Below are 23,506 nucleotides of genomic sequence, written 5' to 3' on the forward strand. Positions count from 1 at the left end.
TGGGGCACAGCAGGATTCTCTCTGCCGCATTGACTTAGGCTTTTATTTTATATGATGGCGGAAGTTAAATGGGTATAATATGTCATGGGATATTAAAATGCAAGACATTAATCTTTTATTATGCGCAATAGCATGGGCCTACTTCATCGTAGGCAAATTGAGTTGGCTATAAAGCATTAACTCTAAAAATGCAAAAATAAAACTGAGCCTAATAAATTATACATGAGGTACAAAATGTAATTACCAAACCGTAAAATGTCCCAGCCAAAACATTATGCGTGCCTCAGATTTTTCAATAGACGCGCAAGGCCATGCAACGTGAGGAAAAACTCCACCGCTAGCTGTCCAGCAGTATACGTGAAGTTCAGAATATTGACCCGACAGTAACCCAATATAATATAAATCCCAACAGAATCCTATAAAAAAAAAATACATCGCATAGTCCGTGTGCGCGATCGCCCAACGGACAAAGATGCGAGCTGGTTGTTGCGAGAGTGCGTGTTCGAGCGTGCGCGTATATGGCCACACGCGCCTTTTGAAGTGGGCGGTCCTTATGGTATTATGCTAATAGAGGGGCGGGGTCTGAGGGACATGAGTAAATGACGTCAGATCCCAGGTCGCCCGCAGAGTGAAACAAACATGGCGACAGAATGGAGCGGGCAACAAGGCTACATTCTAACTCTAATCGTTTTCCTGTGGAGTGCGGTCGGGGGACGCACAGAGACAGCTACGTCGAGTGTCAGCAACAGCGGGAGCCAAGTGCTTGGTATGCGGCTGGAGAGAAGCGACAAACCGGCCACGACCACTGACGACGGGGTCATACAGGTAACGGAGGAGAGCACAGTGCAGCTCCGGTTCTACGGTGTGCAGCTCAACTCAGGCACCTGGTCGCAGATCCGCTTCACGGAACGAGGGGAAGGGGGAGAGGAGGGTGGAAACAATAATATTTTTGACGACACGCCTAACAGGACTTGTGTTGATTTCACCAAAGACTTCAGCATCGCTAACTACATGAACATCAGTAGCCGGGGGACCACAGGGGTGCTCAGCATAAACGTTAAGCCGCTTCGCAAGAGCGAGCCGAAGAAGGAGTACGGGTTGTGCATCAGGAGTTTGACGGATGGTAGGTGGGCTCTGCTTGGGGATAGCGACGGGAGACTTAGGGTGGTGGAGGGGGATAAAACTCTTCTCCCCCTGTGGTTCCAGATAATCCTCATATCCTGCCTGTTGGTGCTATCCGGCATGTTCAGCGGGCTGAACCTGGGGCTCATGGCACTGGACCCGATGGAGCTCCGTATAGTCCAGAGCTGTGGCTCAGAGAAGGAGAAGAAATACGCCCGCAAAATTGAGCCTATCCGCAGCAAGGGGAACTACCTTCTCTGTTCGCTGCTGCTCGGCAACGTCCTGGTCAACACGACACTCACTATCCTCCTGGACGACCTGATTGGCTCTGGGCTCGGGGCCGTGGTTGCCTCAACAGTGGGTATCGTGATCTTTGGTGAGATCGTCCCGCAGGCTCTGTGCTCTCGCCACGGGCTGGCAGTCGGCGCCAACACCATCCAGGTGACCAAGTTCTTCATGTTGCTCACTTTCCCCCTCTCCTTCCCTGTCAGCAAGCTCTTGGACGTGCTTTTAGGCCAGGAGATCGGCACTGTGTACAACCGCGAGAAGCTCGTGGAGATGCTGAAGGTGACGGAGCCATACAATGACCTGGTCAAAGAGGAGCTCAACATGATCCAGGGAGCCCTGGAGCTCCGGAACAAGACGGTCGAGAGTGTGATGACGCCGTTGGCCCACTGCTTCATGATCCAGAACGACGCCGTCCTGGACTTCAACACCATGTCAGAGATCATGGAGAGCGGATACACGCGCATCCCCGTGTTCGACGAGGAGCGCTCCAACATTGTGGACATTCTGTACGTGAAGGACCTGGCCTTTGTGGACCCTGACGACTGTACCACCCTGAAGACCATCACCAAGTTCTACAACCACCCGGTCCACTTTGTGTTCCACGACACACGGCTGGACTCCATGTTGGAGGAGTTCAAGAAAGGTGTGTGTGTGTTTCTTCGAGGATTGGGTGTGGGGTATACGTTAATGTCTTTACAATGTATTCATCGTTCCACGTCATCACGCTAACACACACACACACACACACACACGCAGATGTGCCACATGTTGTGGACACACCCCCTGGCTGTATTGACGTCTCTATCGACCAATGGAATATCTCGACCCATTTGTCACGGCAGAAGGCCTAATCTAAGGGTGGTTCCCTCTGAATGTGAAGAGGGACAACCACAGGGTGTAGCCTGAACATTAAAGTTCCCGAGCTGCAGGATTCAGACAGGCTTGCGGTGAAGAATCAGCTTTGCTAGTGCTGTGCTTCACCCTGTTGTCTTTTAGCCTTAAAGGGATATTTAGGTTTTTAGCATGTTATTATACCTTTATTTCAACAAGGAACACAGACTGAGACCAAGGTCTCTGTTACAACTGGGACCTGCATATAGCTACTAGACCTAATTTCCCATGTTTACTATTGAAGCATCATCCAAGCCAGTTGTTTTTTTTTTATCAAATTCGGTTTGTGCCGTTGTGCTAACTCATAACACTTCAGTAAACACGTTGGTATAACCGTTACATTGGAAAAGATTTTCTAAATCAAGTCATTTGATGTTACACACTCAAAACACAACGGCCTACTGTTCTGTCTACTTAGTAAGTTAGCTGGACTAAACAACCATTCGTTTCATTATGTGCGCGAGGTAACAATTGTCACCACTTGTCGTAACTGTTTATGGCACGTTTATGTATGGTTCAAGGCTTATGGCATGTAAGGTCCTCTCTGGCATGGCACTGCCCAAACACAGCACGAGGAACACTCATTGGCCGACTCGCCCCATGACCTTCACCGGTATGTTCCTGCTGCGGACAGCCGCGGTACACCCTTCTGGTCCTGGAGGTGTCTGCACCTAACACTTTCTGATGGTTCACAGCCATATGGCTTAATCTGAGATTTATTTAAACCCGGGGAGAGCAGGCATGCGTTGGGCTCAACGAAACGTTCGCTACATTGCTAGTTGGTCTGTGGTAGGGCAGAAGCTGCTTGCGAATCAGAACAGCGTCGTTTCTCTTTAATTTGAAATTGCACACAGTTTCTTTGTACTGAAAGAAGCCCAGCTGGTTGGGTGTTTCCCCCTGGGGGGGGGGGGCGCGGAGATCAGTGGCTGTGGTGAATAATCTGCCAGTTCCAACATTGCCTGGCCCAGTGTTTCCTACAGTTACTCTAGTCCTCCAGTATTCCTCTCAGCACACATTTCGGTTGTGGCTTTCTGCTAACCCACCTGATTCCACATGTTTATGGCTTGAGACATACAGGGTGTGAATCAACACACGTTTCTGCTGGGGGTTCCCAAGTACTCAGTGAACTTGTGTGACTTGTGAAACACCTGTCTGTATACTACTCCTGCCCCAAGTTCCATCCCTCCATTAACAGACGTAAGGTTAGCCACAAGATATGGGTTAAGCGCAGTGTTAGTGGTTGAAGTGGCCTTGCAATACTACTTAAACCACGTAGTGAAGGGATATTTGATAGTTACAGGCTAGGCCAGGTCCTTACGCCAAACAGACAGAGGTAGGAGAGGGACAGCACTGACTGAGCCCAACCACTTTTCATTCAGGTCATCGCCGTGGCTGTAATGACTGTGACCTCACCCTTCTGAACCTGTGGTATCTCTGTCCCTTATTGGCTGGAAGACAACTGCTGTGTGTGAGGTCATTCAAGTAATGTTCTCAGTGTTGTTATGTTCATTTGTCACAAAGTTGAACAGATGTTAGAGTGAAATGCTTGGGTGGTCCACAACATTGTAGTACAGTCTAAAAAACAACAAATAAAGTGAGTACACCCCTCACATTTTTGCAAATATTTGATTATATATTTTCATGTGACAACACTGAAGAAATGACACTTTGTTACACAAGCTGTACACTCACTACTTTACATTGTAGCAGTGTAAATTTGTTTTCCCCTCAAAATAACTCAACACACAGTCATTAATGTCTAAACCACTGGCAACAAAAGTGAGTACACCCCTAAGTGAAAATGTCCAAATTGGGCCCAATTAGCCATTTTACTGGAACCATGTCCTGTGGTCTGATGAGACCTAGATAAACATATTTGGTTCAGATGGTGTTAAGCGTGTGTGACGGCAACCAGGTGAGATGTACAAAGACTTGCCTACAGTCAAGCATGGTGGTGGGAGTGTCATTGTCTGGGGCTGCATGAGTGCTGCCAGCTCTGGGGAGATCCCCTCCCTTCAGAGACTGGGCCGCGGGGCAGTATTCCAACATGATAACGACCCCAAACACACCTCCAAGACAACCACTGCCTCGCTAAAGAAGCTGAGGGTAAAGTTGAAGGACTGGCCAATCATGTCTCCAGACCTAAACCCTATTGAACATCTGTGGGGCATCCTCAATTGGAAGGTGGAGGAGCGCAAGGTCTCTAACATCCACCAGCTCCGTGATGTCGTCATGGAGGAGTGGAAGAGGACTCCACTGGCAACCTGTGAAGCTCTGGTGAACTCCATGCCCAAGAGGGATAAAGCAGTGCTGGAAAATAATGATGGCCACATAAAATATTGACCCTTTGGGCCCAATTTGGACATTTTCATTTAGGGGTATTCACTTTTGTTGCCAGCGGTTTAGACATTATTGGCTGTGTTGTGTTATTTTAAGGGGACAGCAAATTTACATTGTTATACAAGCTGTATGTGTGTGAATATATATATCCAAGAGATGAAATACCATCCAAATAACACTAAAAGAACTGCCCAAACCTTTTTCTTGAAGTACTGCGATCCAGTAGGTTTGAACTCCAACAGTGTTCCTAGAAAGCTACCATCCAGTTGGTTTTGTCTCCATTTCCAGTGATGACTAACCTGATTTACATTTTTATCCAGATAATTGTTAGAATTAAGTGTTATATATTAGGGTTGGAGAGAACTTGGTAGCTCTCCTGGATCAGGATTTGGCAGCCCTGCATTATACAATAAGTTTGTGTGTGGGAGAAATGTTAACAAGATACGGTACACATTTAATAGTCAGTGCATGCTGAAAGGTGATCTCTACTCTACTGGTGTTTGACTCTGCAGTGATGCTTGTGTGTATTAGACTAACTCACTCGGCCAATCACTTCCCTGTCCACTGTGTTTGGAAGCTGAAAATACAATAGGCTATATCACACTAATATAATCATTTGACCACGCTGAATTACACAGCAAATGGTGTGTTCCTAATACTGGAGAGGAGAGCTGGTGTAATAAGCCAGGAGAGTGGATTACCTCCTCATGTCTGTCTATCGCAATCCAACCTCCTTTTTGGTCGGACTAAGAGCTTAAAGAAGAGAACTGGGGACACTGCCAAGGAGTGAGAGGAGGAGGAGAGAGGAATGAAACGAAGAAAGAGTGTGGTGAGAGAGAGGGATGAGAGGAAGAGAGAGGAATAAGATGGAGAATGAGTAAGGAGAGGTGTGATATTGAGGGGAGGTCGGAGTGATGTCGTGATTTTATACGACTGGGTCCAGAGGCACTGAATTCTCCTGACAGCACTGACTGACTTGACTACAGTACTGACTGATTAATCGCAACACTGACTACAATACTGACCAACTATCCACAGTACTGACTAACTAACCACAGTACTTACTGATGTATCACAGTACTGACTAACTAACCACAGTACTTACTGATAATAGGTAATAATGGACCACAGTACTAATGGGCTGACCACAGTACTATCCGACTGACCACAGTGATTGGCTGACCACAGTACTAATGGACGGACCACACTACTAATGGGCTGACCACAGTACTATCCGACTGACCACAGTGACTGGCTGACCACAGTACTAATGGACTGACCACAGTACTAATGGGCTGACCACAGTACTAACAGACTGACCACAGTGACTGGCTGACCGCAGTACTAATGGGTGTGTTCTGGTTGTTGGTCTGATTCTTCCGGGTTCTGGTCCTGAATATGTCTTTGTTGTTTATCTTCTAGGAAAATCTCACCTGGCCATTGTTCAGAAGGTGAACAACGAGGGGGAGGGGGACCCGTTCTACGAGGTGCTGGGATTGGTCACCTTGGAGGACGTGATTGAGGAAATCATCAAATCAGAGATCCTGGATGAGTCTGACCTTTATAGTGAGTTATTATCACGATAAATCCACAATCAATGTACATTTGCTGTGTGAAAATGCAGTGTAATGAGTTAAATTGGGGATGGCCATTGGTTTAACCTCCCCAAAAACCCTACCAATTAACACTCCAGGTCCAATTCAATTTAATTCTGGACTGTGGTGCAGTGATGCGGTTTCCCAACACTTTGTCATCAGTGGCTTTGTGTCCAATGTTTTTAAGGCCGTGAATGTCAACAGAACTACACACAAGGCCCCTATCCTGTTGTTAAGCTCACGTGGGTCAGTGCTAAACACGTCAGTTGTTTGCTTCCCTCCACCCAACCTGTTCCTTTCTCTCCAGCTGACAATAGGCACAGAAAGAAGGTGGACCCTAACAAAAGAATGCGTGACTTCTCAGCATTTAAACAAACGGACAATGAGTGCAAGGTGAAGATATCCCCTCAACTGATGTTGGCTGCGCATCGCTTCCTGGCTACAGGTAAAAGGACTGTAACCAAGCCTGTCTGTTGTAGCCTATATTTGCCCTGTAGCCGCACCATTAGATTACTGTGTAAACTCAGAGAAAAGGGCTGGATGGGCTGGACCTAGCCCTAAATTACACCACAACTTTACAAGGTCTTGTGACGTGTAGGTCTTGAGTTTGTTTGGGTTGCAGTGTGGTTTGAGTGGCGATCAGGCGGAGTTTGTCAAATCAAGTAATTCTCCTGGTAGATTGTTGGCCACTCTTTATAGAATGTATCGGGACATAACAACTAAATACTTGTATGTCTTTGAGTATGTTTAAGTCTTTTTTTATTCAGTTAAGGAAGAGGGGTCTGATGGACAGGGTAGGCTACTTAAAGGCAGTGTTTATCTATCAGGGTTGATCAGGGACGATCTGTAAATACAGCATGAACATTGTTTATCAGTTAAGGTATTGGATTCTTTTAACATTGGTCGAACCACTTGGCTACTGTTTAATAGAGAACGCTATCCATGTAAGTGTGTTTCCAACAGTGTCAGATGTATTTCTCAAGAGTGCAAGTGGAAAGGTGACTACAGATGACATTCAAGCTTATGTTAGCTAAATAATTAACTAAACTAGCCATGCTACAGTTTTTAATTGGTTGTGTAGTTGGTTTGTTTGTTGTGTATCACTTAAATAGGCTTGTGGTCTGCCTGCTGCTGAAATCATGTCCTGATCTCCCTTCCTCGTGCAACAACAGCCCCGGCACTGAATGGAGAACCAAAATTCTCCATTGACCTCCATTGTTTTTAGTTCTAGATGAGGCTTAATGTGTTCACTAAAAAGTCACTAAAGTTATAGTTACATATAGGTCTATAACATCTTCAATCAGGCAATAATTATACTAATACAAATAATGATGGACTTTCTAAATCAGTTTCACAGATTTAATCTGAAAACCCCCACACATTTCGGTGGTCACCACTGTACCATACATTTTCAGATTTAAAAAACCCAAAGCATTTCTTGATATGAACAAAATGTCAGATTTTTTTTCTGGGATGATTTTGATACCATGGTGAATGTTCATACAAGCTCATAAGTCTGTATTGTATTCTAGGAGTCTTCAGGTATTTGTATCTGAATTGAATGCATTACTCAAAGTTTGCTTTGTTGATGCGACTCTCTCTTCCATCACTCCTGCCTCCATGCCTCCCTCCTCCCTCTTTCCATCCCTCCTTCCTCCCTCTCCGTCCCTCCTTCTTTCCTCCCTCTCTCTGTCCCACTTGGCTCCCTCTCTCCATCCCTCCCTCCTTCCTCCCTCTCTCCATCCCTCCTTCCTCCCTCTCTCCGTCCCTCCTTCCTCCCACCCTCTCTCCGTCCCTCCTCCCTCCCTCTCTCCGTCCCTCCTTCCTCCCACCCTCTCTCCGTCCCTCCTTCCTCCCTCCCTCTCTCCGTCCCTCCTCCCTCTCCATCCCTCCCTCCTCCCTCCCTCCCTCCATCCCTCCCTCCTCCCTCCCTCCATCCGTCCCTCCTCCCTCTCCATCCCACTAGAGGTGAGTCTTTTCAGTCCATGTCAGATCACAGAGAAGGTGTTACTGAGAATCCTGAGACACCCTGACGTCATCCAGGAGATCAAATTCAACGACAGTGACAAGCGCTCCTCTCAACACTACATCTACCAGAGAGGCAAACCTGTCGACTACTTCATACTCATTCTCCAGGTACACACACACATCCGGGTTTCGCCCGCGGTCACCAGCCGTATTGTCAGTGAGAAAGTGTTACGAAGTGGACTCATTCGCCCCTGTCAAACCCTGATTGACCTGTATGATCTAGAAGGTGTTGGTTTTTCTTCCGTTGTGATGCCAGTGAAATTAGAATTGAATGTGCGCAGTGTAATCGTGTGTTTAGGAAATGTTTTGGTCACAATGTGTCTGTTTAGACAGGGTGTGTGAGATGTAGGTGACCTTCAGGATGGTCATGAAATTAAAACAAAGAAGACATTGTAATGATGTGTGTGCAAAACTGACTAATGACGATTCACCCATGTGGTCAAATTTGTTTCTGCGCTAACATTGTTTATTTTGATGCTTCTTGTGGGAATATGTTGTTGTTTTGCATAGTCATACTCGCCAGAGTTTTGCATTAGCTAAAACAGATTGAATGTTCCGCTAGAGATCTCCAGGAAACGTTCAGGGAAGACTAGTTCGTATTAGCCCCTCCCAGCAGTAGCAGAACATGTAAAAAGACTGAACCATGAATAATTGTTCCTACTGAAGTACCGGTCAGAAGAGGGACATTTTTTAATATTTTGTTTATGAACTTTTAACTATTTAAATGTGTAACTATTGAAAGTATTAAAGCTGAGGCTGTTGTAATATTGCTGACCGACAACCATAAGGTAACATTTCCATTCCAGCATTACTGTGGATAAAGGTCAGCAGGGTGATTCTTGTGGTGTGACCCAGCCTAGTGGCTTTAGCTGTTTAAGTTCACACAGCACATGGGCACAATGTATATACGTGTGTGTGCACGTCTGTGTAGGTGTGTGTGTAGGTGTGTGTGTGTGTGTGGTGAGGTCCTGAAAATCTTGGCTGCGGGGCAGACCTGCCCTTCACTAATTGATCCCTGTTATATAAGGAGAGGCACAAGGAAGGAAAATAGAATTATGAGGGAGGGAGGGAGGAAAAAGGTGAGGAGGGAGGGAGGGAGGGAGGGAGGGGAGGAAAATATAGTCAGGAGAGAGGGACAGGAGGAAAATAGAATGAAGACAGAGAGGGGAGTAAAGTAGAATGAGAGGGAGGGAAGGAAAATGGAATGAGAGGAGAAGGAGGGAAGGAAAATGGAATGAAAAGGAGGGGAAGAAAATAGAATTATGACAGAGGGAGGGAAGGAGAATAGAATCAGGAGAGAGACAGGAGGAAAATAGAATGAAGACAGAGAGGGGAGTAAAGTAGAATGAGAGGGAGGGAAGGAAAATGGAATGAGAGGAGAATGAATGGAGGAAAATAGAATGAGAGGAGAAGGAGGGAAGGAAAATGGAATGAGTTGAGAGGGAGGGGAGGGGCCCACTGTTTCTGCTCCAGCTGCTTGTGAACTCAACTAATCCCTCCCCTGCACCAATATATGAGGGGGGGATTGAAAGCAGGAGGGAGGCTGAGATGGAGAGACCTAGGTGTGGAAAGAGAGAGTTAGAGGGGAAGAAGAGGGAGGAGTTTACACAGCCATTGTAATATTCTCATTCACACAAGAATCACATCCCTGCTTAAGTCAGCACTGTGCTACACACACACACACACACACTTGTCCACTCCAACTGCAGACTGTTAGAGCCTTCCGTGTTTAGACTAGTATGTTTTCTTTGCACGTGCATGCACAGACTGACACACCCACTGCCCCACAGAGTGCATCATTAACTCACAGCCTGGATTTCAGGCCAAGGTTACGGATACGCACACACACACACACACAACCTCCCCCATGCTGCTTTTCTGAGAGGATTACCCAGATCACCCTGAGGCAGAGATCAGGGCAATGAGTGTTTAATGGCTCTGGGTTTTCCCATCATTCATTTCAGCATGCCTGTCAGTGTTCAAGGTTTGGATCTCCTTCAATAGCAGAAACCTACATGCCATAGCAAATCAATTTTATCGGTCTGTCTGTGTGGCTGTTGCCTGTCTGTGTGGCGGTCTGCATGTCTGTGTGTGTGTGGCTGTCTGTCTCTCTGCCTCTCCCTGCGTGTGATACTCTGTTGACATCCAAGGTGACACTGCAGATACAGTGACCGCAACACGATCATAGCTGGTCTGGGCCGCGTGCCTGTAGTCACTAGTGAAAGTCCAGAGGAATCCTGAGCACTCTGCGTGACTGGCCTGAATAACAGAAATTACCGAAGGAAGACTGGGTTGAAGAAAAATGAGAGAAGGAAGACTGGGTTGAAGAAAAATGACAGAAGGAAGACTGGGTTGAAGAAAAATGACAGAAGGAAGACTGGGTTAAGCAAGCATCAGATCATCTGTTCTGTTTGCCAGATGGCAAAGACAGTCACCTCTTGTTCAACCAGATCAGTGCTTTTTAAACTTGGTGACGTGGGGTTTTATTGCTGGTTGGTCCGAGTTGTACAAGCGAAACATCCATGCACATCCTCAGTTATTTTCACTTCATGTGGCTCTTCCTGAGTTAACAGTTTGTTAGCAGTAGCCTGCAGTGTAGATCTGAATGATGCAGAGTTAAGCCAGAGCAGATGGTGTTTAACTGTAGCATCCTACCTGGTGGGTGGTGGAGTGTCATCTGCACATGTGTAGAAGCTTTTTTATTTTCAATTGGCAATCAAGACATCTTTGCTTTTATCATGTAATTATTATTTTCCATTTTCTAACTTTAAGCCTTTTTTAGGTGTCTCTTTAAGGATGATGAATTTGAAAACCGTGTAGTGCGTGTGTGCGTGTGTGCGTGTGTGTGTGTGTGTGTGTGTGCGTGTGTGTGTGCGTGTGTGCGTGCGTGTGTGCGTGCGTGTGTGCGTGCGTGTGTGCGTGTGCGTGTGCGCGTGCGCGTGCGTGTGTGCGCGTGCGCGCGTGCGCGTGTGCGTGTGTGACACGCTGGAAACTCAGTATGCACACCTGCACTTTCATCAAATATGGATGAGCCTACCAGGGTCCTGTTTAACCCTGCTAGGAGGAATGGATGAGATACCATTTCTAATGAAATCTGCACTAGGAAAATACATAATCTATATAGCACTACATATCCATATCAATTTAGTCATAATGTATATAGCACCACAAATCCTTATCAATTTAGTATTTTAGTTCTCACTTTCATCCAGAGGGATCCACAACTCAGAGGATAGACAGGCAAGACAATCTCACAATATAGAATACAATACACACCTAACTATATAACACAATATAGAATAGAATACACCCCCCACTATATAACACAATATAGAATACAATACACACCCCACTGCATAACACAATATAGAATACAATACACACCCCACTACATAACACAATATAGAATACAATACACACCCCGCTACATAACCCAATATAAAATATAATACACACCCCACTATATAACACAATATAGAATACAATACACCCCCCACTATATAACACAATATAGAATACAATACACACCCCTCTACATAACCCAATATAAAATACAATACACCCCCCCACTAAATAACACAATATAGAATACAATACACACCCCTCTACATAACCCAATATAAAATACAATACACCCCCCATTATATAACACAATACAAAACTCATGTTTAGTACCAACTAAGACTCAAGTATTTTCTTAAACCTTTTAACTGGGCTTTGCTCCTTTCGCATTCATTTGTATTTGTGTGCGTGTTCAGGTTTTTAAAATAAGGGAATATATAGGAATGTTTCTGAATGTTCATGTCATCTATGTCCCGTTCACTTTTGACTGGTACTGTAGCTTTTATTGGTCTCCTTTTTTGTAGCCAGTACCTGCAACTCACTGCATGTTGTGAGCATCACGGTTTGTGTTTGTGTGTGTTCCTTAGGGGAGAGTGGAGGTGGAGGCTGGGAATGAGAACATGAAGTTTGAGACAGGACCCTTCTCCTACTACGGTGTCATGGCTCTTAGCACACAGTCACTGGGTGAGAGCACACACACACACACAGAGACAACAGATACGTACACACACACAGACAACAGACACATGTGCCCATACCTCTTTCATTCTCTACCTTTCTCTCAAACAGCGTTATATCCCTCTGTGTCAGGTTTTTGTTCGAACTTCATCTAGTCAGACAGTACTTCCAACCTTGTGCTGTTACTTGTACTCTTAAAACCCCGGCTTCATTGATCAACCAGAACCAGAAATGCTCAAGAACTTCTGTATCAGTGAGATGTACAAATATAAGACCTTAGTTAGCAGGGGTGTTTATGATAATGACAATGACAAGGCTGGAACTGTAAAACAAGAGTCATGAGCTCCAGTAGTTGAACAACACTGATGACACCTAGTGGCCATTTACCAGCGTCTCTGAATGATCTTTTGCTTTGTTATAAATGTAGACATACTGAGAGGCATTCATGGAAATAGGCTTTATTTACTGTCAATAACATAACTAGTCCCGAACAAGGTCCAGCAGTGTTGCTTGTCAGACTTTCCGGTTGCACCACAAGATTTGTCAAACTGGTTCTCCTTTCTCTCTGTCACTTTCTCTCCTTTGTATCTCTCTTTCTCTGCCACTCTCTCTCTCATTCTCTCTCTGTCTCTCTCTCTCTGTGATACAGCTTCTTTACATCTCTCTGTGCTTTGTGTATGCAGCGTCTATGTAACGTGTGCATGTGCTATATGACGTGTGCTGTACTACTGCTATGTGTGTCACTGTCCGATGATGTCACACTGTCTAACTTAAGTCCCTGTCCGATGATGTCACAAAGTTCAGTTTGGAAATTGGAACCCATCCCATATCTTAGGGAGTTTTTCCTAGCCACTGAAATTCAACACTACTGTTGTTTGCTCCTTGGGGTTTAAGGCCGGGTGTCTCTGTAAAGCACTTTGTGACAACTGCTGTTGTAAAAAGCGCTTTATAAATACATTTTGATTGATTGATTGATTGATGTAGCACAACACAATAGTCCACTATGTGGCTAACCCTGGTCTAAAGACGTGCTCTACAATAGTCCACTATGTGGCTAACCCTGGCCTAAAGACGTGCCCTACAATAGTCCACTATGTGGCTAACCCTGGTCTAAAGACATGCCCTACAGTAGTCCACTATGTGGCTAACCCTGGCCTAAAGACATGCCCTACAATAGTCCACTATGTGTCTAACCCTGGCCTAAAGACGTGCCCTACAATAGTCCACTATGTGTCTAACCCTGGCCTAAAGACGTGCCCTATAATAGTCCACTATGTGGCTAACCCTGGCCTAAAGACGTGCCCTACAATAGTCCACTATGTGTCTAACCCTGGCCTAAAGACGTGCCCTACAGTAGTCCACTATGTGTCTAACCCTGGCCTAAAGACATGCCCTACAATAGTCCACTATCTGGCTAACCCTGGCCTAAAGACATGCCCTACAATAGTCCACTATGTGGCTAACCCTGGCCTAAAGAGAGACACTACCATCACGAATCGGATGCCATTTTGGACTCCGCTGGTATTGTCCACTCAAGGTGTATGATGAGTAGAGCTGACAGTGTGCTCTGTGGTGGAGAAAGGTATGTGTCTTCATGTCAGTGGGGAACACAGTGCTGTCACTGCCTGGCGATGAGTAAACGAGTGTTTCTCCCCCCTCCCCCCAGCCGTCACTCCCCCTCTCTCCCCCTCAGTGACGTCCCCCCCTCCACGACGCCTCTCTCTAAAGAGATTCTCTCTGTTCTCTCGCTTGTCAGGTAAAGAATCACCCACCCGAGGGAGGGGCTTCATGAGGGAGGGAGGGGCTAAGGGGCTCACTTCTTATGCCGAGATCATCATTTTTGTTTCCTTCCCTTGACCCTCTCTTTTAGAGCCCTGCTCCAGCAAGTACAACTTGATAGATAGACTCCAGAGAGATCAATTAGTATAGCAACACTTAACATTTAGGGGAAAATAAATACCATGCCTTTGAATCCCCAGATTCTTTTTGAGCAGTGACATAAAATAAGATCTTTTCACTTTTGACTCTCAAGATATCCTTTTCTCACTTTTTTTTTTCTCCTTTGAAAAACCAAGAGGTCCAAAGGGTTAGTGCTCCCATCAGCCTCGTCAATCCTCCCCCTGGCACACCAAAACCCAACCGCAGACTCAAATTAGCCTGTTTAAACCAGTCTAAGTAGGCTGTGCTTATTATTGTTTCACTGATGTCCACGGTTTTAACGACTCATGGGACTGCAGTGAAGTTGGCTGAGCGTTGTTCATCGACCGAGAGTCATCGGCCCTGCCGCTAGCTCACCAAACTATTTCAGCACAACTTCTGTGTAAATACTATTTATTGGTGGTCACGCTCCACTACACCCTCTGGTGGAGCAGGATGGTAAATCATTATGAATAGTTTGGCAGGCAAAGCCTGTCCTCTTACTGTGGTCTTTTGCTGAGTGACTAAGTGTTGTGGTGAAGTTGTGCCTATAGCTCTTCTTCTGCCCGGTTACTGCTGATGCTGAAAGATGAGCTATGCGGTGTGTGATGTTGACTGCCCGGGCCACATCAGCTCACATCTGTGGTTTTGTCCACGGTCAGCAGGGCCGAGGAGGACAGAGCTGTAGATTGCTCTTCTCACTTTTTTTCCATCCTTGGAGCACTCGATCTGTTTTCATTGGTAGTGGTTTAACCAACCTTATCACGTTGGTAAAGATGGAACTTGCTGGAAGGGGCTCTAGGTGGAGCAACTGCTCCGCGACATTACCTCTCACCTCTGACCTCTAACCCCTCACTCCTATTACCTAGTTGCTCTAACCACTGGTCCAGGCTCAGATGTTTTCTTATAACCCCACTGTGTAGAATGTGGTTAATCTGATCCTAGATCTGTAGTTAAAGGCATCCTGTGCGTTGCGCCACTGCCTGATCCTGTCACCATCATAGAATAACAGTTCTATGGTCCTTACTCACTCAACAGATATCACCAATCCACTTCAGATCCACTCGCTCTTTCACCAAATAGTCCCCTAGCCCCTCCCCCTAGGCCATTTACTCTATATACTATGGGTACTAAGGAAATTGGTACTGTAGGAATTGTGCGTTTAACATAGCGTATTACCATCATGTCAATACCTAACAGCTACAGCATGTTTTTGGCTTTGTGCCTAGGGGGATAGAATTTAGGGTTGGTTTGGAATTGGGCATGCCTCAGTCACTATACACTTGAGAAAAGCTGGTATACTTAGTTGCTACATCACTTTCTTTGGTTCGGACCTACTTTTGTAGACGTTAAACTATGGACAAGCTTTAACCTTTCCCAACCACAACACACTCTTATCGAAAGAACCCCCTAAGCCAATCGTCCAGATGTTTAGACCCTTTGTTAACTTTTTTTACGTGTGTCTGACCAGCAGATTCCAAAGCAGTGAAGGTTCGGTGAAATGAAACGGCACACTCTGTTGTCACTATGCTGTCATTCCTGTCCCCTGCATATGATTGGTCCCAGTCACTCCTCAACCTGACAGTTGATTGGTCCACATCAGTCTTGACTCTGACAGTTGATTGGTCCCAGTCACTCCTGACTCCGGCTGTTGATTGGTTCTCATCAGTCCTGAACCCGACAGTTGATTGGTCCCAGTCACTCCTGACCCCGGGCAGTTGATTGGTCCCCATCAGTCCTGATCCCTAATGTGATACTTCTGTTCTATTTCTCATACCCAACATGCATCTGTCTGTCCAAACCTATGTTGGCCTGTTTAATCAAAGTGCTTGTGTCTGTGTGTGTATATCTGTGTGTGTATATCTGTGTGTGTGTGTGTGTGTGTGTGTGGATATGGCTGTAGCAACAACTGGCTTTGGGCGTGCCATGTGATATTGCATGCCTCACCTTCATCTATTCCGTGATCTGTTTCACATTGTGATGTCTCCAACAAACTCATCTGCTACTCAACTAGCTGCTCTTCCCATTTTCCTCCTTCACTTGTCTGGTGTGAGGGTGTGCATGCGTCCATGCAAACATGCGTGTGTGCATCTGCGCGCTTGTGCATGAATACGTTTGTGTTTGTATAGTGTGTGTGTGCTTGTGTTCTTCCCCAGCTCACTCTATCTTCCTCCGTATCCCAGAATTCCGTTCTCCTACTCACGGCAGCAGCCTGAATCGCTCGGCGTCCCTGAGCTGCACTGAGCGTGGTGCTCCAGGAGAATGCGGCTCTTTAAACACTAGCAGCACACAGCTCACCGTCTGCCAGTACACGCCAGACTTCTACGTTCGAGCCCTCACTGACCTGCAATATGTCAAGGTAACATTGACCTTCCGAAATGGAGCTTCACCCGCATGGAAATAGTTGAACGGTAAACCCACCTCAAATAGGTCAAGTAAATGTAAGGAGGTGTTCAAAATATCTGTGCTGCCGAAATGCTACCAGGGTGATGGGCAAGTGGCCCATTTCATTTGCCGCCTCTGGCACTGTTCCCCATCAGACACCAGCAGGGGGCATTCAGGGAAGGCTTCCTTTAATTGACAGCATCCAAGCTGAACACTCACATTTAGTGTTTGTCATGGATCCTTATTACCCCAGCTACTTATAATGGGCCCAAAAGATATCAAACCCAACATGGTACATGGAAATATACATAATAATCTAATGTATAAAAAGGCCCTATGGCTGATGGTCATTCTGCAATATTTTGTGAATTGAAATAATGAGGGGAGAGGTGTTTCTTGTTTTGCATGTTGAATCTAAATTAAGTTACATGTCTTTTGCGTTACAGGCAGATCATGTGTTTGTTTTTACCCGCTGTGCAAAGAAATGTTTTCCCAGCCCATCTAAATGACCAGTGTTGCTGATGATGGATTCTTTATTACTAAATAGAAACCAGGTGGTTTGAATGCTGATTGGCTGAATGCTGCGGGTATATGAAACTGCATATCATAGCTTTGAAAAGTATTTTTATTGCATTGTGCCTAAGAAACAAGCCTTGGCCATAGTTTAATGACCGTATACTACAACTTACTGGTGAATGAAACTCTTCTGCCATATTCTCAGAGAGCCCACTTTATTTTCACACATCCTTGGTCTACCTGTTCTCTCTCCCTCCTTCATCAGATCACTCGTTCCCAGTACCAGAACGGTCTTCTGGCGTCCCGGCTGGACAGCACACCCCAGTCGCCTGAGGGGGGTCACCCTCGCCTGGACAGCACCTCCGCAACGCCCAACACCCCCCCAGCCTTTCCCCGCACCCCACTCCCCCTGGCAACGCCGCCCTTTAAACGTCCGCCAGCCCTTCCCCAGCCTCCGACCCCAACCAACCGCACCCCCATACCCCACACAACCACACCCACCCAAGTCAACCCCCGCTCAGTGCTGCCCCAATCCACCCCCCCTCCCACTAAAGGAACCCCGCTGCCCCAGTCCACCCCCCCTCCCAATAAAGATACCCCTCTGCCTGAGACACACTCTCCCCCCATCTCCAGTGCACGTACCCCTCACCCGCCTCCCCCTTCCTCCTCTTCACTCTCCCATCCAACCCCAACCTCTCTCCCGCCAAAATCTCCCCCTTCGATGAGGCCAGGTGTGGAAAATGGGCCAGGGGAGACGGCCTCTCTGCTGTCAGAGCAGCCACAGAACTGCCTGGGCGGTACGCGCCGGCCCAGCCACCCACAAACACACGCACAACATCCTCACACGCACGTGCACACCATAAGTCACGCACACACAGAGAGCACCATCTGACATTAACCCCCACGGGGGGTTTAAGATTTAAAGAAGTAAGGATGTACACACACACACACACACACACACACACACACACACACACACACACACACGCGCGCGCGCGTTCTATCGGGTGAGGACTGGCACTTACCCTGGAGCACTGGAAGATTCTAAGGGGCAACATGCATTGTGGGTATCCTCACACCCCAGTACTTCCTCCCTCAACCCACCACCCCGGCCATCCGTCCCCCCACCCCCATCCCCCGTCCTCCCATCCCCCGTCCTCCCACCCCCGTCTCCCGTCCTCCCACCCCCGTCCCCCGTCCTCCCACCCCCATCCCCCATCCTCCCACCCCCATCCTCCCACCCCCATAACCCGTCCTCCCATACCCATCCTCCCACTCCGTCCCCCCACCCCCATCCCCCGTACACCCACCCCCATCCTCCCACCCCGTCCTCCCATCCTCCCACCCCCGTCTCCCGTCCTCCCACCCCAGTCCCACGTTCTCCCAACCTGTCCTTCCACCTACCTCTCAAGATGGTGTAAAGAGAGAACCATCTAACACCACTGTATAACACTGCAGTGCTGAGGACTGTGTTAACTGTCACAGAAGGGTGTGTGTGTATGCTCGCTTTTGTGTGTGTGCGCGTGTGTGTGCGCGTGTGTGTGTATGTGTGTGTTGCGGTAAGGAGGGGTGAGTAGGAGGGGCTGTGGTAAACCCCCCAGTATTGCATGTTTATAATACTGTTTGCGTTGATTCTCTGCACACAGGTTGTGGATATAATAGATATAAAACCTATGGTGGCAGATGATTTTTAAGGAGAAATGTAGCAGTGCTGAGAGATATTTTAACATTCATGCATTTCAGCGTAGTGTTCATAGTAAAACCTTACCCATATACACCTGCTCTCTTCCCGCATGCCCAGTTTCCATGTCAACGACCTTTGACAACCCCTTTCTTGAATACAAATGGAACATTCTCAGGGGGGAGTTCTAGAATACCTTTTTTTACTTTAGTTTGTCCGTTCTTTCTTTCATCCAAAGATGGCATTTTCCAAAAAAAACTACGGTTGTGAGTAGATGGTGACGGTTAAAGATGATTTTTAGGGCCTGTTTACACAAGGACTTGACAGGTGTGGAACGGTTTGTGTGTTCCTGCCTCCTGAGCTGTGCCTCATTTCGAAACAGCTTGTGGAATGAAACAGCCCTAGGATTGGCTGACCACCTGACTGTCAGGCCTACCAGGCTCTGTTGGAGGAGGGGAGACGTTGGCTGACTGTTTGACTGACAAATGGGTTTGCCTACCACAAACCCACCTTCTGACCAGAGATGTGAGATATATTATATTATGCTATGTATTATTTAAATATAAATAGTTATATATTTATTTTGCATTACAGATTAAGTTGTATATATTTTCAGATTTATTTGATGTCAGATGTTTTATATTCTATAGATTTTATTTTGTTTTGAAGACTTTTGAAACTGGTTTGTCCTGTAACTGATGACGCTCCTGAACAGGCTTTGCTACTGTACTGCGACCAACTCTCCTCAGCGCATAAAGATCCACACTCTTAACTGTGAACTGAGCTCAATTTCATTATGAGACTAGCTACTTTACCTATTTTTACGGTTTCCTGTTAGGAGCAGTGGATTGGGTGTCTAACACTGTGTGGCATTTGATGCTTTGGGGGGACTACACTGTGGAGTTCAAAGTTCAGGGGTGTTACTGTATGATGTCACAACGGAAAATCAAATGAATTGTTTTCAGGTTAGACGATGTCACAGTGGATTTCAAATTCCACTTTGTGATGTCACAGTTGAGTTTAGAATTCTGAGTTTTAGCATGTGATGTCTCAGTAGAGTTCAAAGTTCCACTTTGGGGTGTCACAATGAAGTCTAAAATCGAGTTTTACTGTGTGAATTTACAATCAGTGAGTGGAGGTTGACACAAATAATCCCAGGAGGCATGCCACTTCCACCACGATGTTCCTTATGATCTCCATTGTATGTTCCTCAAAAAGACATTCCAAAACCAGGGAATTGTGTATAAATGAAACTGTCACTTTTATTGTGTATAAATGAAACTGTCACTGATGCTGTTCCCAGGCATGTTGTCTAATGGTAGATATGGTGTCTGTAACACATGATATAGAGGAACTGCTGGACTAGGGCCCTTCTCCAGTGGGCTTGACAGAGTTTGGAGATGAAGTTGTGGGAGTCCCTCACCATTAAATTTGTATGGATGAAGGGGAGACCTGACATGGAACGCTGCTAGCTTAAGAATCTACCTATTTTTATCTACAGACATACATATGAAGTTACTCAACGGTCAAATGAAGAGATGTTATTCAGTGTAATAGATTTATTCATGCATGATTTATTTATATGTATATACTTACCACTGGTAAGAAGAACACTTTATAACTACGAAGTAGAACAGAGTCTTTATTTGAGAGTATTTATGTAAGTTCTGTTTCAGGTGGAAGCATTACTACCTGAAAAATAAGAGTATAATGCTCCACAGAATTAGAATGAATAGAACAGACACAAGCTCCTCAGTAAAGGGTAATGAATGGGGTTAGCCAATCTAGGAATTTTAATCTAAGGCACTACATACAGAAACACGAGCCCTGACTGCTGGTTGATATGGGTAATTTCTAACGTTGGGCCTTACTGGTTATATTGCACCACTGGTCTGGTTTCCAGTTTAGCCACTGGTTGGCTGCAGAAACTCCTTGTCTTGTTGTGTACTGGGAATGGTCATATTTTTGAGACGTTATTCACCTGCTTAGATACGTTGTATTTATTTGAAAAATTATATTCTGTTATTTTTGTTCATGTTCTCATGTGAAATGGGCTTCCATTTTTGACAAACGGTCACGTCTGTCGACGGGGTTACTGTGACAGAGGAAGATGTATTATTTCTGCTTGTACTGTGTTACTGTAAATACTACTGTATATGAAGATCGGTTGTTTGTATGCTACGCTATGTGTTATAGGAGCGATGGAGGGATGTCTATATGGAACACGTGTAAAGTAGCCTCTGTGAGAATACTTGCTGGACATGAGAACCTGTATCTCCTTACAAAAATACGTTTTTACTAGAAAGATATTGAAACGGCAATAAAAACATTGCTCAGATTTGTCCTCAACAAAAATGTCTCTCTCTTAAATTATTTTTTTCCGAGTTGAAGTGTTCTGTGGAATTCTGACTGTTTACTATTTCATTAAATATGATTGACCAAAGTCAGTTGGTGTAGCTGTTAGCTTTTCTGACTGAATACATTGGCCCTTCACCAGCTCTCCTCTCCTTTCTTCAGTTACTCTGCTCCTTTTCTTACTCTCTGCCCCAGCTTTGGTCTTTTCAAGTCCCCACTTGTCCCCTCCTTTCCTTCTCTTAACTCCTTCCTGTCCTTCCCCTTGTCTCCCGCCAGTCAAGTAATACTGAAATTCCTTGGCCTGCTGGTTCGAACAGTTCTATAAGCTCTTTTTAATATTCACAACCTTCTGGCTGTTGGCTGATTCCTGGCGGGAGGGCTGGGCTTAACTGGCGGCTGGTCTCTGCTGTGTTGCTGTTGTTGTTAGCTCAACCCTGTTGTAATGATTAGACCAAGGTTCTAACAAGGACAGTTTAGCATTCGGGGTGGTGTATCCTCAGACCAGAGACTGTGTTTTTCCACTGTGGATGATTGACTCACCTGTAGATGGTAGAGGTGAACGCTGAGCAGACACAGAGGAGCCAGGTCCCACATCTGTCTGGGCTGACAGCCAATTACTGTTTGTATGTCATTGCAAGATGGCACTCACACAGATTTGCCTGATGGAATTAGAATGAGTTCATGAATTGGATTCCAGACAGCTTGGTAGCGCTAACTGGACAGCCAGAATAAAGGAGAGAAAACTGAAGCTTGTCCCATATGAGACACCAAATCTGGGTTTAAACACTATTACACCACATGTGAAAAGATTATTAGTTATAATGGATTGTATTTGGAAACAATTTAGCCCAGGTATTTGAAGACTGAATTTAAAATACATGTACATAGAATTTGGTTGATCAATGAAATGCTCAAACAAAACTACTGGATAGGACACACAACATATGTGACCAGCACAAATCTCTTCTCTCTCAATCGGTGTCCAAGTCTTCCTCAAGCAGCCGATCAGTGATTAAGCTCCAAACATTATATATTTACTGTATGAAGATGGGGTTTTGTGTGAGGCTTTGAAAACAATAACCTTCATGTGCAATCCACAAAATACGTTTTGTGGTGGTGACTCGGTTTATCATTTTCCTTTGATTTTTTTTTTAGAGGGGGTGACTGAGGAGTAAAATGCCTGTATGTCCATTGTATCCCTTGTCTATTTGACTTAAAGCAATGTGTACATACTCTTTTATAATAATGAATCTGTATGTTGATATGGGGTTAATAAACCTGAGATACTGTATATTTCTCTACGTAAACTGATTGGGTCTCCTGTGCTCTTTTTACACTCCTGTCTGGGCTTACTTTTTTTTTGCCATGTAGTTCAGTCAAAGAAAAAACAGCGCAGAAAAATCTTACATTCCCACAATGTCAAGAGCAGGCTACAAAGACAGGTAATATTAGTGACCATTGGCAAACAGCAAAGCACAGTGAGGTGACAAAAAGTTTAAATGATGAATGGTAAGTAAGAATGTTCACTCTGTGATGCAGTAATTCAAAACAGTAAAAGTAATCTATTAGTTCAGTTTACTGAAGAGTAAGTCTTTCGTCAGAGAGTTGAGTTAAGCAGGTAGAAACATGAAGATTAGGAATTTAACTCTTCCACTGCTTGTTCTCGTCTGCAAGTGTTTTCCTTTGGATTACACAAAGCGCTGTGACTGATCCTTCCCCAGGAATCTGTAATCATTAGTCATGTTTTAACTTGCCCAGTCAGTCTGGTGTTAATGAGTGGAACCGTTAGGCTACATATATTGTGATGGTATACTCCAAAGGATGGCTATCTCTCAAGGGGGGGCTTTCTCTAGCCCACTGTGGCAAGAGTTTGATGCATAAACTTGAAATCAGAGTTAAGGTCCTAAAATATAATAATTGAATGCTACTGTATGCCTATTGTTTTCACTGCGTGGAACACACCTGATGAGAACACTATGGCAGAAAACAAGACAGTCGAGTCTGGATTACTAAATAACGCTTCAACCACATGCACTTACATAAGCTTTACGCTGCCTGATGAAGCCCCTTTAAATTTGGCTGGAGGATGACTTGTTTTCAAGACTCCCAAACAAAGATGGGCGTGGCAATACCTCTCTTTCTATTGGATGTCATCAGCTATGGACTTACATTGGTCAAATACCAACAATATATTTTAACAAGAGGAAACTGCGTTCATTGCGACTCAAAATGGGGTAAGTGGATGATGGTCAATATATGCATTTTCTCCCCAAAATGGCGACCAAAGGGAACCGGTTTCCTACTGATCGCTGTATGGCTCGCAGTGCCTCGGTGGGCGGGCAGTTCCGACATGGGCAGGCAGTCAGTC

At 45.5% G+C, this 23,506-nt stretch overlaps 1 protein-coding gene across 6 annotated transcripts; it reads left to right on the top strand.

Annotated features, from left to right (window-relative positions):
- Nucleotides 1-624: 624 nt before the first annotated feature.
- On the top strand, nucleotides 625-18,235 carry LOC105007337 (metal transporter CNNM4). 6 transcript variants are annotated; one of them, XM_020053619.3, is made up of 9 exons: nucleotides 1,012-1,123; nucleotides 1,207-2,053; nucleotides 6,064-6,207; nucleotides 6,544-6,681; nucleotides 8,203-8,372; nucleotides 12,194-12,290; nucleotides 13,951-14,040; nucleotides 16,385-16,560; nucleotides 17,368-18,235. In XM_020053619.3, exons 1-9 carry the CDS (start codon nucleotides 1,121-1,123, stop codon nucleotides 17,992-17,994), a joined length of 2,292 nt encoding a protein of 763 aa, XP_019909178.2. In that variant the 5' UTR covers nucleotides 1,012-1,120; the 3' UTR covers nucleotides 17,995-18,235. The 6 variants fall into 6 exon arrangements, 5 of the variants coding, with proteins under 5 accessions (XP_010864527.3, XP_012992655.2, XP_019909174.1 ...); XR_004576792.1 differs by lacking the exon at nucleotides 17,368-18,235 and adding an exon at nucleotides 15,676-15,951 and having other exon boundaries at nucleotides 625-2,053; nucleotides 16,385-16,494; XM_010866225.5 differs by having other exon boundaries at nucleotides 625-2,053.
- Nucleotides 18,236-23,506: the final 5,271 nt, after the last annotated feature.

The sequence above is a fragment of the Esox lucius genome, chromosome 14 (genome assembly GCF_011004845.1).
Source record: "Esox lucius isolate fEsoLuc1 chromosome 14, fEsoLuc1.pri, whole genome shotgun sequence".
NCBI lineage: Eukaryota > Metazoa > Chordata > Actinopteri > Esociformes > Esocidae > Esox > Esox lucius.

Excerpts from the sequence above, each read along its gene's own strand:
- LOC105007337 (XM_010866225.5), top strand. The coding sequence starts at position 640 with ATGGCGACAGAATGGAGCGGGCAACAAGGCTACATTCTAACTCTAATC. Across the intron at positions 12,291-13,950 it reads TCTTAGCACACAGTCACTGG|CCGTCACTCCCCCTCTCTCC; the intron begins GTGAGAGCACAC and ends CCCTCCCCCCAG. Across the intron at positions 14,041-16,384 it reads TCTGTTCTCTCGCTTGTCAG|AATTCCGTTCTCCTACTCAC; the intron begins GTAAAGAATCAC and ends TCCGTATCCCAG.